General features: G+C 32.5%; 1 protein-coding gene across 3 annotated transcripts in view; it reads right to left on the reverse strand.

Annotated features, from left to right (window-relative positions):
• Positions 1 to 2915: 2915 nt before the first annotated feature.
• The window catches only part of LOC130809497 (abscisic acid 8'-hydroxylase 1), a 45638-nt gene continuing 35148 nt past the window's right edge, over positions 2916 to 13405 (reverse strand). Inside the window, exons 1-10 of one of the 3 annotated variants that reach the window (XM_057675295.1) lie at positions 11957 to 12239; positions 11025 to 11346; positions 7868 to 8020; positions 6998 to 7178; positions 6790 to 6869; positions 6591 to 6677; positions 6345 to 6423; positions 5972 to 6081; positions 5753 to 5871; positions 2916 to 4473 (exon numbers count right to left, since the gene is read on the reverse strand). In XM_057675295.1, coding sequence (XP_057531278.1) covers positions 4374 to 4473; positions 5753 to 5871; positions 5972 to 6081; positions 6345 to 6423; positions 6591 to 6677; positions 6790 to 6869; positions 6998 to 7178; positions 7868 to 8020; positions 11025 to 11346; positions 11957 to 11970 — 1245 coding nt within the window. In that variant the 5' untranslated portion in view covers positions 11971 to 12239 and the 3' untranslated portion in view covers positions 2916 to 4373. Of the gene's footprint in view, positions 4474 to 5752; positions 5872 to 5971; positions 6082 to 6344; positions 6424 to 6590; positions 6678 to 6789; positions 6870 to 6997; positions 7179 to 7867; positions 8021 to 11024; positions 11347 to 11427; positions 11926 to 11956; positions 12240 to 13405 lie in introns of those variants that run through there. The other 2 variants (XM_057675296.1, XM_057675294.1) reach the window with 2 other exon arrangements.

The raw sequence follows: 13405 nt of genomic DNA on the forward strand, positions 1-13405 counted from the left end.
ATACAATTTTCTTTAAGACATTATTGTTTATTGTGATAATATGCATTGTATTGAAACTATGAGGTACTAGTGAATACACTTTATACGAAAAGTTATCGATGATGATTCCTTGCGCTTAGAATAGTTATAGAGAATAAAAGTGTTAGTAGGAGGCGGGGACCACCCCCTTTATTTATCTAAGAATTAGATTATGCCTTACTTGGAGTTAGAATGACTCCTTTATAGATGAATTTCATACTTTGTTGAGTGGCTCAGTGGGTTATGGCGTGCTGCTATCCCAGGGCGCTCATTAATAGTCAAAAGTAGGAGTTATTCCCATCTGAAAAAGTATTAGATTATTATTAGCTGGCGTGACTCAACTGGATTATGTCTGGTTGATTTAGTAGTCCCTTAGGTAAGATCTGACGGGATCACCTTAAGGGGGTGTATGAGCATGCTTTTGTCATTGGGCACCGGGTGGCCGATACTGCCCCTTGACCGAGGTGTTACCATGCGGGCCTTGCAAACCCCAATATGGTGGCCTCTTCACTGGTTTAGTACCCCAGCGTGTTAGTTTTTCTCGAAGGTAGGACCTGAGAGGGTCAGCTGGAGGGGGCATGAGCTCACACTTTGCCATGAGCCCCGGATGGCCAATAACGCTCTTGGCCATGTCAATATGCCAGGAAGTAGAGAAAAGATCCACTGATAGAAAGTTATTCAGTGATAGAAAGTTTATTCATTGATCGAAAGTTATTTAATGATAGAAGGTTCATTCTTGATAGAAAGCTTACACATTGATAGAACGTTTGCTCATTGATAGAATATCAACTCATTAATAGAATAGTGTATGCTAGTGAGAAGTGTGCCTAAGTGAAGTTACCTCAAGGGTATCACAGACTATGATCACACTTACCTTAAGATAGATAAGCTCTATAAGGTCATGTGTTAGGTATTCTGTTAATGCCTTGGTTGAGTTGATACTATGCGTGTTTTGCAAGAGTTTATGTTTTGAAAAGAGGAGCATGAAGACCTGCATTCTACCCAAGAACACATGGTTCGGGTTGGAAAGGACGTAATGAGATCAAGAAGTATAAGTGGACGATAAATGGTTACTGTATGCGCTTGTGTCTTATGAAATCATCTTATTTTGTTATATAACATAATGTTATCTAGTAGGTGGCCTTATTATATTTGGTGCTAGTTATTGACGTGTACATGTTTGTGTTTATGTTTGATTGTTGATGACCTTCTATGATTGTCCTGCTATGACACATTGGTCTTTGGTCTAATGTCGAGCAGCAGCAAGATCATAGACAGGCGTAGCAGGTGTTGGAGCTTCTTTACATTGCATTGCATTGGGGGAGAGTGATGAGGGCGAAGCATAACCTGTGTCATACCGTTATCTTTCGATTTTGTAGCTCTTGTATCTTTTGTAAACTTTGATTGCATATGTTTTGTTATGAGGCCTTGTGTCCTCCCTTGTATATTTGTATTTCCGCTGCGTAGTTTATAACTTTGTATGGTTTGAGGAGTTAAGTCATTTTAAAACGCAAGTGTCGACACTAGAACCACGATCCATGGTTGGCATGTTGATTTGAGAAGCCGCCGACGAATCATTCCGCTGTGGAGTGAGATTTTAAAGGCAATGATGCCTTAGATTAGTTTAATGTTTTTATTGTGCTAATTGCTCTTCCACATGTTCGATTTTTAGAAGAGATGCTGCCGAAATTTGTACTCACCTTTTTAAAGTTAATATTTAACTTTTATCTAAATTCTTTTCCTTTTCTTTTATGTAACACCCGAATTTCCTTCCGTCCTTTACGGTTTTGGATTCGTTAAAGGGTCGGAAATTCTGGGGTGTTATAACTCTATACTCAGATTTCCAAAATCTCTTCTCAAATTTTGGAGTCTGATGGTCTAAATCTTTTCACTTTCATGAAACTCTGTTTGCAAATTATTCCATGCTTCTTTAGATGAAGTTGCAGTAACTATTCTTTGAAAAATGACATCCATCACAGCGTTCTGAAGAATATGTAAAGTACTCTGGTCTTTGATAATCTCCTCCTTAAACAGAGTTTCCTGTCTTGGCGGTGCTTCACTAGGAACCTGAGAAAATGTGGTTTTAGCCTTAATACCGTTTTCTACTAACTCCTATAAATCTTTAGCTCTTAAAATGATCTTCAATTTGACACTCCATAAATCATAATTCTCTCAATTGAACATGAGAATAATATTCTGGTTGAAGGTCTGATTTGTAGAAGACGAAGAAGTCATGTGTTTGAGGTTTTTGTGTATTATTTTTGTGGATATATGTGGAACTTATGCCTAGAACCTATGTCTGTGATACCGGTTGTTGGAAATTATTGGGGTAAAGTAGAGAAAAACTATGAAATAGACTAGAAGAGAGATTATGTGAAAAAGTTTTTTACTTTCTTTCTTACTAAAAAAATGAGTATAAAGCATGCTTTATATAGGGGAAGAAAGATGCCAAATAATAATTGCAACTATTGAAGAGTCACAACCTTTAGCCTTTCATCTACTCATAACTCCTAACTATTAAAGTACTCTAATTAATCTAGTCTTAATGAGTCTTTCATGTACTCTAATTAATCTAATTTCATGACAAACTTATTAAATATGTGAGACTAAAAGTCTCATAGACTAACAATATCTCATATATCTTGTACATTATTCTCTACATATATATAGGAGTTATGTTATAATGTTCTATGCATATCTAATAAATCTTGTACCTATTTTGTGTTTAGAATTGTTGACCTTGCACTAATTTCTCGTGTGATAATGGTCCCTATTCTTTTTTAATTCAATCAATAAATTCATTCTTTTAATTGATCCAATCAAGTTATTTTTATGACTCACTTATATTTTTCTAATTATCCAACTGCAAGTAAATATATACTCTTCTATCAAGAGGTGCAAACATAATGGGATTGAGAGAATGTAAACCTAGGTAAGAGAGAATCTAGATCATCTCTATCAAGGTGTTACTACAAGTAGCATGTAATATATAAGCAAAAAAATTAGTAGCGAAGGTGATGACTTGATGACTCAAGACAAGACACATCATGTTTTGAGCAACGATGAGGGTGCAAAAGAGTTGCGTTCATTGATTGTGGGGCTTCAAAGGAGCAACGCAAGAGGGTTTTTTGTGCGTCGTGTTGATGGTGCAACGAAAAACAAGAATGTGTTGCAAAAGGATTGCATTGGGCAAGGCAGAGGAAGCCTTGATCAATGCAAGAAGTTGCACGAAAAGATAAACATGTTTTGAACGAGACAAGGCATAGAGAAGGGTAGCTAAAATGAGGCACAATCTTGCAGCTGAGAGATGCTAGAGTTGAAGTGCTCGTTCAAGCATGAGCGCTCGTCCAAGCATAATGAGCAGCAACAGGCAGTGAGGGCAAAACATAGTTGCTCATTCGAACAGATGTGAGCCTCATTCGAGCAACATGTTTAGAAGTTTAACGATTAATTTTTTAAGTTTTTTTCTTTAAGGTTGAAATGAAAGGGAGTCAATCCATGAGTTATTGTGAGATTATTGCTAAGCTATTGTGGTTCCAGAATGTTGTACGCCCTCTATTTAAAGGGCTTATAACTTCATAAAATAATACACAACACATGTTGAAAGGGATAATTCATAGAGAGATTGGCTAGGGTGAAAACCAAGAGAACATTTCTTCTATGCATTAGTATTGAGGGTATTCTTCATTGTTAGATGGGATATTTCTCTTGAGAGCTTGTTCTCAAGTATGCGGGTTTATTCATTAATGTATTGTGGAATCCGTTAATGAAAAACATTTGTTGAAGAGGAGGTATCAAAGATACCTTATAAACTTGTTGTGTATGTTGTTTCTCATCTCTAATGTTTATATTCTGTTTTTCATCACCTTCTACATCCTTTCGTACCATTATTGGGTCTAAATATCTCCTCTTTTAATACCTAATGTAGAACTTTACTGAATTATCCTTTGCTGCCTTTATTGAGATGGACAAAGGTACCAATTTGCAATGAAGTTCAAATTTGGATTGCAAATGTAGTTTCTAGAGAGATGAAAAATTTGATCAAATGAGATTCTGTTTTGAAACTGTAAAATTGATGACAATAATGAATAGGAGGATAAGGGTTCATATAGAATGTTGGGGTTAAAGGGAAAGGCCAATGGAAGGTGGTAGAAGATCTGGAATTTTTTTTGACAAAATTAATTTTTATTTTATTTTTATAGGTATACCACACTTTTGTTACACAAAACTATAAGAGAATTTATTTCTATTTGTAACACCAAAAAACTAATAACATTAACGTGTTATTATCATATTGATTTTCATTCCATTTCTGTTTTTTATATAAAACGTGCCTTAACTCTTTTATCCATAAATTAGTTGCATAGAGGTTTTACTCGAACAGGACAACCACTTTTTAACCTCGCAAATAATGCCCAATTTTCCACACTTGAATCTGGATCGGTCACCTCCCACCTAGTGCAAACAAAACATGCATTAGAATATAGCTTAGTTCTATAAAAAATTTCTTTAAAAATTACACGATTGTTCTGGCAAAATATTTCATATCTATATATCTACTCATTGTTGTTCGACATTAAAATTTAATTAATAGAGCAAATATTTTTTTTCTAGGAATTAATTTTTCCATAAAATTTCTCAAGAAGTTGAATTTGTGTTTGGTAGCACCTTGGAAATTGCTGTTAACACAAGATTTCTAGTTATCAATAGGAAAAGCAAAAGGCACAGATGTCTTCAGTATGCCTTCCCCTGTACCACACCTATTTAAAATTTTCATATCCGTCACCTACCCATCACCCATAACAAGTTTAATTTTCATACTATGCCTACCGCTTTTGCATATGAATTCATACTTATTCCCACCAGGCCACTATGGCGAACAAGATATATCCATCATGTGTATACACACCTTATACCTCGTCTTACTCTCTCTATGTCTACGTTAAGTGCGCTCCATACAATTGCATTTTCTTGCAAATTCAAATGCATATCTCATTTTTTAAAACTATATAATGTAATAAAATAGAATTAATATCCTTAATTTTTTTTTTCTCTATAGTTTTTAATATATTTGTTACAAAATTGATATAAAGTATTAAATTGTAGATATTGGACGGGCAGTATGGGACGGATTGAGTAAATATGGGGCAGGACAAGTTGATATGGCATGTGGGTAAGGTGACCTTATACAAACGAGCTACCTCATGGTGGGTAAGAATTTTCATACTCATAATAATCACATACTACCCACCAAACATATACCCATACCAAATGCGATGTGAAACTCGTATAATTTTACTCGTGTGTCATTCCTAGTTACCAAGAAGTACCATAGTAATTAAATACCTACAAGTTGTAGGAATTAACTTCCTTTGGCCTTTTAAATTCTCATATTAATTGCTATCTCAAAATAATCCAATTTCCTGAGAAGCTCAAGAGATTGGGAGCACGCCTTTTGGCCTCCTAGATTTTTAGTTTGTATAATACTTTCGGCAAGTTGCCGAACCTCATTGAATCTTGTTGTTTTTGTTTGCATTTATTTCTTACATATTTCATCTTTTTATTTTTATTTAACATTTTGTAACCACAATTTCAACATGTTTCTTGGCCTCAACTCATAAATTCAGCTAATTTTATTTTTGATGGTAAATTCCGCTATTTTTTATTAAATATATATATAACACATAGCAAGTTCAAGTGTGTACGCGAAGTTGCTAAAAATAGAATGACTTACGAGTAAGTGGTAACTAAGCGGTAAAGGAACACAAGCATCATAGTTTTGGCAAGATTCATGCCAAGACATGTTCTTCCCCCTGCACCAAATGCTAAGAAACTGTATGCTTTTACTTCATTCTGCATTATGGACATCAGAAATAACAAACATAATTAATTATAATGCAACAGCTTAATCACAAGAGTTAAATATGATTATCTAAATTAAATAAAGCCTTACTTCAAACCTAGATGGAATGAACTTATGAGGATCTGATTTATGTAAACTTGGATCAAAATGTATAGATCTTGCATCCACGTTCACAGTCCATCCTTTTTTGATCGTAAATCCTATGACATGATAATCATGTATTTAGGGGCAAAATAACATTAGACAATAATTTTTATGGTTCTATTTATTTTAAATATTTTTTAAATTAAAGTAAAAAAAACAACATATATGACTAATATTCGTTGCCTCATAATTTAAGGAGCCTGTGTAATCAAACATCTTGAACATTCTCAAAATTATATTTGCCTATATTTTAATCATGATTGTATGTATATGAAAGAATTACAATAATTCATAAATTGTAGGTTGTAGGAGGACAAACCTGAGATTTCACAGTCATTAAGTGCAACTCTGGGGAACCAAGGTACTATGGACGCCATCCTCAACGTTTCTTTTACAACCTATCCTTAATAATTCAACTATATACTTCATCTACATATATAATATATCATTTTATAAATGACTTTGAATGATAAGTTGATAACAGGAAATTAATCTGAACTGATCTAGCGTGATCTAGTGAAAACTTAGCTGAACTGCATTGAAATGATAATAAATGGTTTTATACCTTGGCACCATAAGTCATCTCATTTAGAATTTTTAGCGTAAGAAATGATTTGTTGGCTACTCGCTTCTGTAAGTACTTTACTTCATCCTATGAAATACGTACAAATTAAAATAAAATGAATCATTGACTGTACAAAATATTTATTTGTAAATGTTGAGCTCCTAATTTAACTAAAAATTTAAGCTGATAGTTATAAAACCTGTAAAGTTGCAAGGACACCTTGATTTTCATCTAAGTATTTGACCATCCAAGTCATTGCATTTGCTGTAGTGTCTTGGCCTAAGTAATTTTGAAACAATGAATATGATTTAATTAATTTAAAAGATGAAATTAAGTTAAATTATATTCTAATGTGGATAAATAATACATATCAAATAAATAATGTGCATGATTATGGATGTAATTACCTGCAATTATCATGGTTAAAATGTTATCTTTGATTTGTGCATCTGTAAAAATGTTATCTTCGATAGACAGCAGGTATTGTAGAACATCTTTGTGATCATAAACAGAAGGATCTTGTATTGATTCTTTATCTTTTCTTTCCTTTATCATCTTTGTTAGCATCTCCATTATCCTTTTTCTTGCCTACACTTGTCATAGTAAACAATACTAAATTTGACATTGTATAAGGCTTATTCTACAACAATAAGCCAATAATTATTATATTAGCTTAAGTTGGTGGTTTAAGCATCGAAATATAACAAATATGTTATATGTAATATATATCATGCTCCTCACATAAGAACTATTTATGCTAAATTTGATGATTGCGGAACAAATCCTCCTGGCTTCTCAAAGTCCCTTTAATAGAGTATAATATTTTTTGAGGCTACACGTACAACTAAAACTTAGGGTAACGGTTCTACACTCAAGTCTATTATATGTCTGAAAATATTATTGACAGAAATTATTTTTAAAAGTCTAAAAACAAAGGTGTCCCGTTTCTTTAAAAAATAAAGATGTTTTAATTTCTTTAAAAATTATGTTGATTTAGATTCATTACAAACATTAAAAGGCGATATTAATTATTTTGAAATATTATAATTTTTAAAGTCTATTATCTAAATTATAAGAGATTTGATAAATATAACAATACTTTCTGATAAACGGTGATAAAAAATTTGGATGGACATGTTAAAAAATAAAACACATAAAACTTGTGTTTAGGAAAAGAAAAGTTAAAACAAATTAGATTAATGAATAGTGTTTAGTATGAAAGTATTCAGCGAATAATAATATAAGGAGAAAGTAATAGTAAAATGTAGAAGGTTCACCTTAAGACCTTTGCTGAAAGTAGTCCATGGAAACTTCCATGGAAATGCAAGCATTGCTTGACAAACATAAGCAACATCCTTTTGCAGTAAACATAACTCTTCATTTCTACCCTCTAGGCTTAATAGCATTTTGCACATTGCCTTTAAAGTCATCTGCACTTCAAAATTAGATATTCTAAGCCCACTAATAATTTACGCTTTTCAATTAAGATCATTTACAAATTGTTGTATATACGAGACGGTCTCACCATAAGACACGTCTTATATATAGGCTAAATAGCTCATCTCATACATATTATGAAATATAGGCTCCTATTATTTGAAGTCGTCTCACCGAGAGACGGTCTCTCACAAGAGTTGTTCAAGATCATTGGGCTAATAAATTCTAATGAGTCGGCTGGCCTAAATCTCAATTAGGCTATTTAGTAGCAACAAGTCTTGTATGAGACCTTCTCATCATGAGACGAACCTATATAATCAGCTTATTCACTAATTGATCACTTTAAGATTATAAGTGATCACTTTAAGGTTAGAATTAGTAATGTTAAGATTGTAAGTGATTACATTATATTAAGGTTATAAATGATTAATTTAACAATATATATGTATATTAAGCTAGCCCATAAAGATAGTCTCACCGTGACACTGTGTCATTTGAGCATTTGTCAATTTGTTGTGCCAATTATGCATTGTATTTTACAAATTACAAGTTAAAATGAACAATAAGTCTTGTATGAGATCTTCTTACTATATATTCTATGAGACCGTCTTACTATGTCTTTTATGAGATTGTCTTATCATGAAATTGACCCATACCATCAACTCATTTCTCTAATTGATCACTTTAAGCTTATAAGTGATTGCTTAAGATTATAAGTGATCAATTTAAGGATCTAATTCTTCACTTTAAGATTAAAAGTTATTACTTTAAGGTTATAAGTGGTCCTTATAATATCCTTATCAAGGTGTAGAAGTGTTTCGGAGAATAATGCATTCGACGGTTGCTAACCTTTTTAATGTCTTCCCAAGGACACATATGATATGATGCTATAAGAATAGAGGAGCAGCCCACTTTTTCCTATTGATTAAAGCAAAGGCAATGAGCAAGCATGCAACAATTATAAAGGAATCAAACTTTTTAGCTAAGGATGGAATTGTGGAAAAGTGTGATAATAAGGAAAAAAAGAAATTAAATGGAGATTAGGAAGTCAATTCGATTTCATACCAAGGAGATTTACCACTAAGGTTACTCATGTTTTAAGGAGTTGATAGAGAATGATAGAGAGCAAAAAAAGGATTTGTCTTTGGTGGTTATCAATCTAGAGAAAACTAACGATAACATAACATGTAAAATCATTTGGGATATCCTTGATGTTAAAAGTATTTTGCGGATATATATTGAGGCTATATAAGACATGAAGAATGAAGTCACGACTAACATTCATATACTAGTTGAGATAACAGAAACGTTCATAGTAAAAGTAGGTTTATATTAGTATCGATATTAAGCACTTTAATTTTTGACGGCATTATAGATGAGTTTTCAAAATCTATCTTGAAAATTGTATCGTGTTGTATGCTTTTTGTTGACGATATTGTACTAGTAGTAGAACCTAGTTAGGAGACTAACATAAAATTAGAGTAGTGGATGGCGGTTCTTAAAGGAAAAAAGTTGCATATATGTCATGCAAAAACTAAATATATGAGATGCAATTTCAGTGGAATAGAGTAGTTAAGTAACCTTGAGGTGACCATTGGACAAGATGTTGACGTATGTACAATCAATTTAAGCTCTATTATACAGAGGAACAAGGAGATCATTGAAGATGTAACTCATTAGCTACAAGTATATTGGCTTAAGGGAAGAAAGACCACTAGGATGCTATGTGATAAGAAGTTTTCTACTAGATTAATAGGTTATTTATATAGAGTTTCAGTAAGGTCGATATTGTTACGTGGAAAGGAATGCTAGCCCGTTAAGAAGTCATTTGATCATAAGTAAGACGTAGTGGATACGGACGCATACAAACAAGAATGGACAAAATTAGAAACCAGGAGTTGAGAGAGGTTAGAGGTCGCCTTATTGTTTGCAAAGTTGCATAAAAATAAGTTGAGGTTGTTTGGATATGTGAAAAGGAAGACTATCAATGAACCCATGAGGATGGTGGAAAGCCTCATTGTGAAGGATAAGAGAAGTCAAGGTAAACCCAAAAGAACATGGGAGGATAAGATATAGATCGATTTGCATGAGTTGTACTTCTTTGAGGACCTGACGAGAAATAAAAATAGTTGGAGGTGTTGTAATTGTGTCTTAGACTTTTAATTGTTTCCTTTCACTTACCTCTTTTTGTTCTAGTTAATTATTTAAATTATTTACTTAATTTATTTCTATTACGTTTTTATTTAAAATTTATTCTAATGGCTCAGTCCTAGTCCAACTTATGTTATGATTTGCTAGTAGTGTTTCTCACTTGATCTTAGTGTGATCTCTCTGTTTACAAGACTCTCTTTATTTGGGTTGTTTAATTGACTGTATGCATTACTGTTTGTACTCTATTTTGAGGGCTACAAGTATGGTATGCTCGCTACATTTCCCTTAAACCTTGACTTTGTGCAGGAATACAAGGTTGATAACTATGACTATGACTATAATAGTTATTTAAAAGTTGGAATTATTGTAGGCAAATTAGTAAAATGTGAGATTATTCAGGATAAAGTTTTCAAAGAATAAACACTTTGAAAATTAACATGAGGAAGAATTTACTGTCTACCAATGGCGAATCCTTCTCATAAGCTAGAACGGAGTTAAAGTTATTACTTAAACAAAAGAACTAATATGGGCAAGATTTAAACTCCTAACTTTTAGTTCAATAATTATAGTTTTATCAACAAGCCACATCTTTTTAACTATAAAAGTGATACATCAAAATTTTAGGAAAATAAGGGCCCTTTAATCTGGCTCGAGAAAAATATTAATTATGTGTCCCTATCTATTAAATATTCATAAATACGATATTTATAAATATAGCCCTGGGGTTTTGGTAGGCTAACTTGTTTTTCTAATATTTTTTGATGAGATTCGGTCACAGACCCCTCTAGCTCACTCCCTTTTAGAATCGACCCTTTCGTACAATATAGGAAAAGAAGAAGATAATACCTTAAGTGCTTCATCGAGTATGAAAACATGGTCCATACGTTCCCAAGTTGAGAGAGTATTGACAACCAATTCATCAAATTGGGTGGTGAAATGAGAAATAGAATTTGATGTGAATAAGTCGAGAAGATGTGACCGAAGTAACTTATGGTTTTGATGAGATGCACAAAGTAAGCTTTGAGACCCAACAACCTCTCCAATTGATCTTATGTACTTCTTTGTAAACTTTCCTAAATCATTGCTTAATATCTCCTTTGCTGACTCAGTGTTTGACACAAATACATTGGTCTCCCCAAATATATGTGTCTTAAAACAATTCCCATACCTACAAAAATTTCAAAACAATTATTACAATTTGGTTGATATTGCGCTCATTTTTTAATTCATAAAAAAATTGTTTATGTACATTAAAGGGGTGTTTGGTATACTTCACTGTAATTGAGAGGGAATGAAGATAAAGAAGAACATGATTGGAAGTTAATACCGTTAGTAGGGGTGTGCAATTATATCTTATCCGGATTATTCTGTTTTCAAAACCAGATAAATTATCCGTTTTTTACAAACCAGATAATCCAGATCAGGTATCCGATTTTAAAGCCAAATACCGGATCACATATTTTTTGGAAACCGGGTATCCGATATTCGGTTTTATTTATTTATTTTTTTTTTGCTTTTTTCGTAAATAAAATCATCATAGTATCTCTCAAGCTAACCCTGAGCTGAATATTAATATAATTGTTCTCCCGCGGATTTTTCCTTTTTTTTAGAGTTAGTATTTAAATTTTATAAAAAAAAACATTCGGATCGACCTGAGCTGAAAAACCAAATACCCGAATTTCCGGATTCGGATCAACCTGATATCTGGTTTTGAACAGAGCCGTTACTTTCACAATTTGTTTGGTTTAGAGAAATGTAAAGGAAACATTTATTTGTACCTCTTCTCTGTCATCTAACCAGTGACCACCATTGCCAATTATTATTACTATGAAACGCCTATGTGTTCTCTCATTTTAAGCACTCCTCATCTGTGTCGTCTTTGAGAATATGGGGCCTGGAGTGTCAATAGAAAAGGGCCCCTAAACTAACTCTTAATTGACTAAGCCTTGTAAAGGTGAACAGTCAGAATCACGCAAAACTTCAAAGCGATACAAATAATTAAACAAAAGAAAGTTCAATAATTAATCTCTCACACTAGATCACACCCCAATGTTGATTCCAAAAAATTAGGAATTGATAATTTGATATCAGGAAAATCGAAAAGGGTAAAATAAAATAGTTAAAATGATTATGTGATGAATTATGTTGAATAAATAAGAAAAAATCTGACTTTTTTTTGGAAGAATTTTATGAGCCATGATGATAAAAGAATATAATGCGCTTTGATAAATCACTGAGAGAGGAGATCAATAGAGAAAAATTGTGAAACTATTCCTAGAATATTGCAAACTTATAAACTAATTTCCCACTTTACCGTCCATGTAGGATAGGTGTGAGAAAATGTTTTTTTTTTTAATATAACCGCTACATGAAATGGCGGTTTTATTTAGGGATCTGAACTAAACCGCTATTTGAAATGACGTTTTGTGGATTTTTAATTTTTTTTTTTTTTAAAAAAAATTAATATCGAGTAAACCGCCACTTGAAGTGGCGGTTTGGTAGCAGTACAAAACAGCAAACAACAGCTTCCTTCAAGCATTTCATTTTGCTCTTTCCTTCTTGCTGTCGGTATTAGGTTAAAAAAAAAATTTCTTCACTCTCATTTACTTCAAATTTACAATTCCTCTCATTCAACTAAGCTAATCAACTACATTCCCATCTTCTCCTTGTGTACTAGTTCATTTTCATCCTCATTTAAGGTATGAATAAAACCCTAATTTTTTTTCAATATGCAAATTGTTTTTTTGTTCATTATTGTTTTGAATTGAAGTTATAAAAACGTTAATTGTTTGTTACATTCTATTGTTTTCATGATTTAAGCTTACGTTTTACACATTTGTAGTTGAATTTTAGGAATTATTTTGTATGCATATAAAGTGTTTGATGAAATGCTGCAATGAAAGTTTATTACTTTGTAGGGTTAGTTTAATGGTTTTTGTATATATTCATGGTATTTTTAGCTTTTATATTTGAAATGAACCTTCTAATAAGTGTTCTAATACCTTAATATCACAAATTATTGTATTCAAATTTACACTTCCCTTTCTCACAATCAACAATTAAGTGTATGTGAAATCACATGAAAAACATGTTTATATTTGCAGAATATGGATCATTATCCCGTTATAGTGTATTGGGGTGGGGAAGTAAGTTATACTGGATCCGATGTTGGGTATAATGGAGGATTAAATACAGTGATGTTTATCCATCGTCAAAATACGACTTTT

This window comes from Amaranthus tricolor, chromosome 3, assembly GCF_026212465.1.
Source record: "Amaranthus tricolor cultivar Red isolate AtriRed21 chromosome 3, ASM2621246v1, whole genome shotgun sequence".
Lineage (NCBI taxonomy): Eukaryota > Viridiplantae > Streptophyta > Magnoliopsida > Caryophyllales > Amaranthaceae > Amaranthus > Amaranthus tricolor.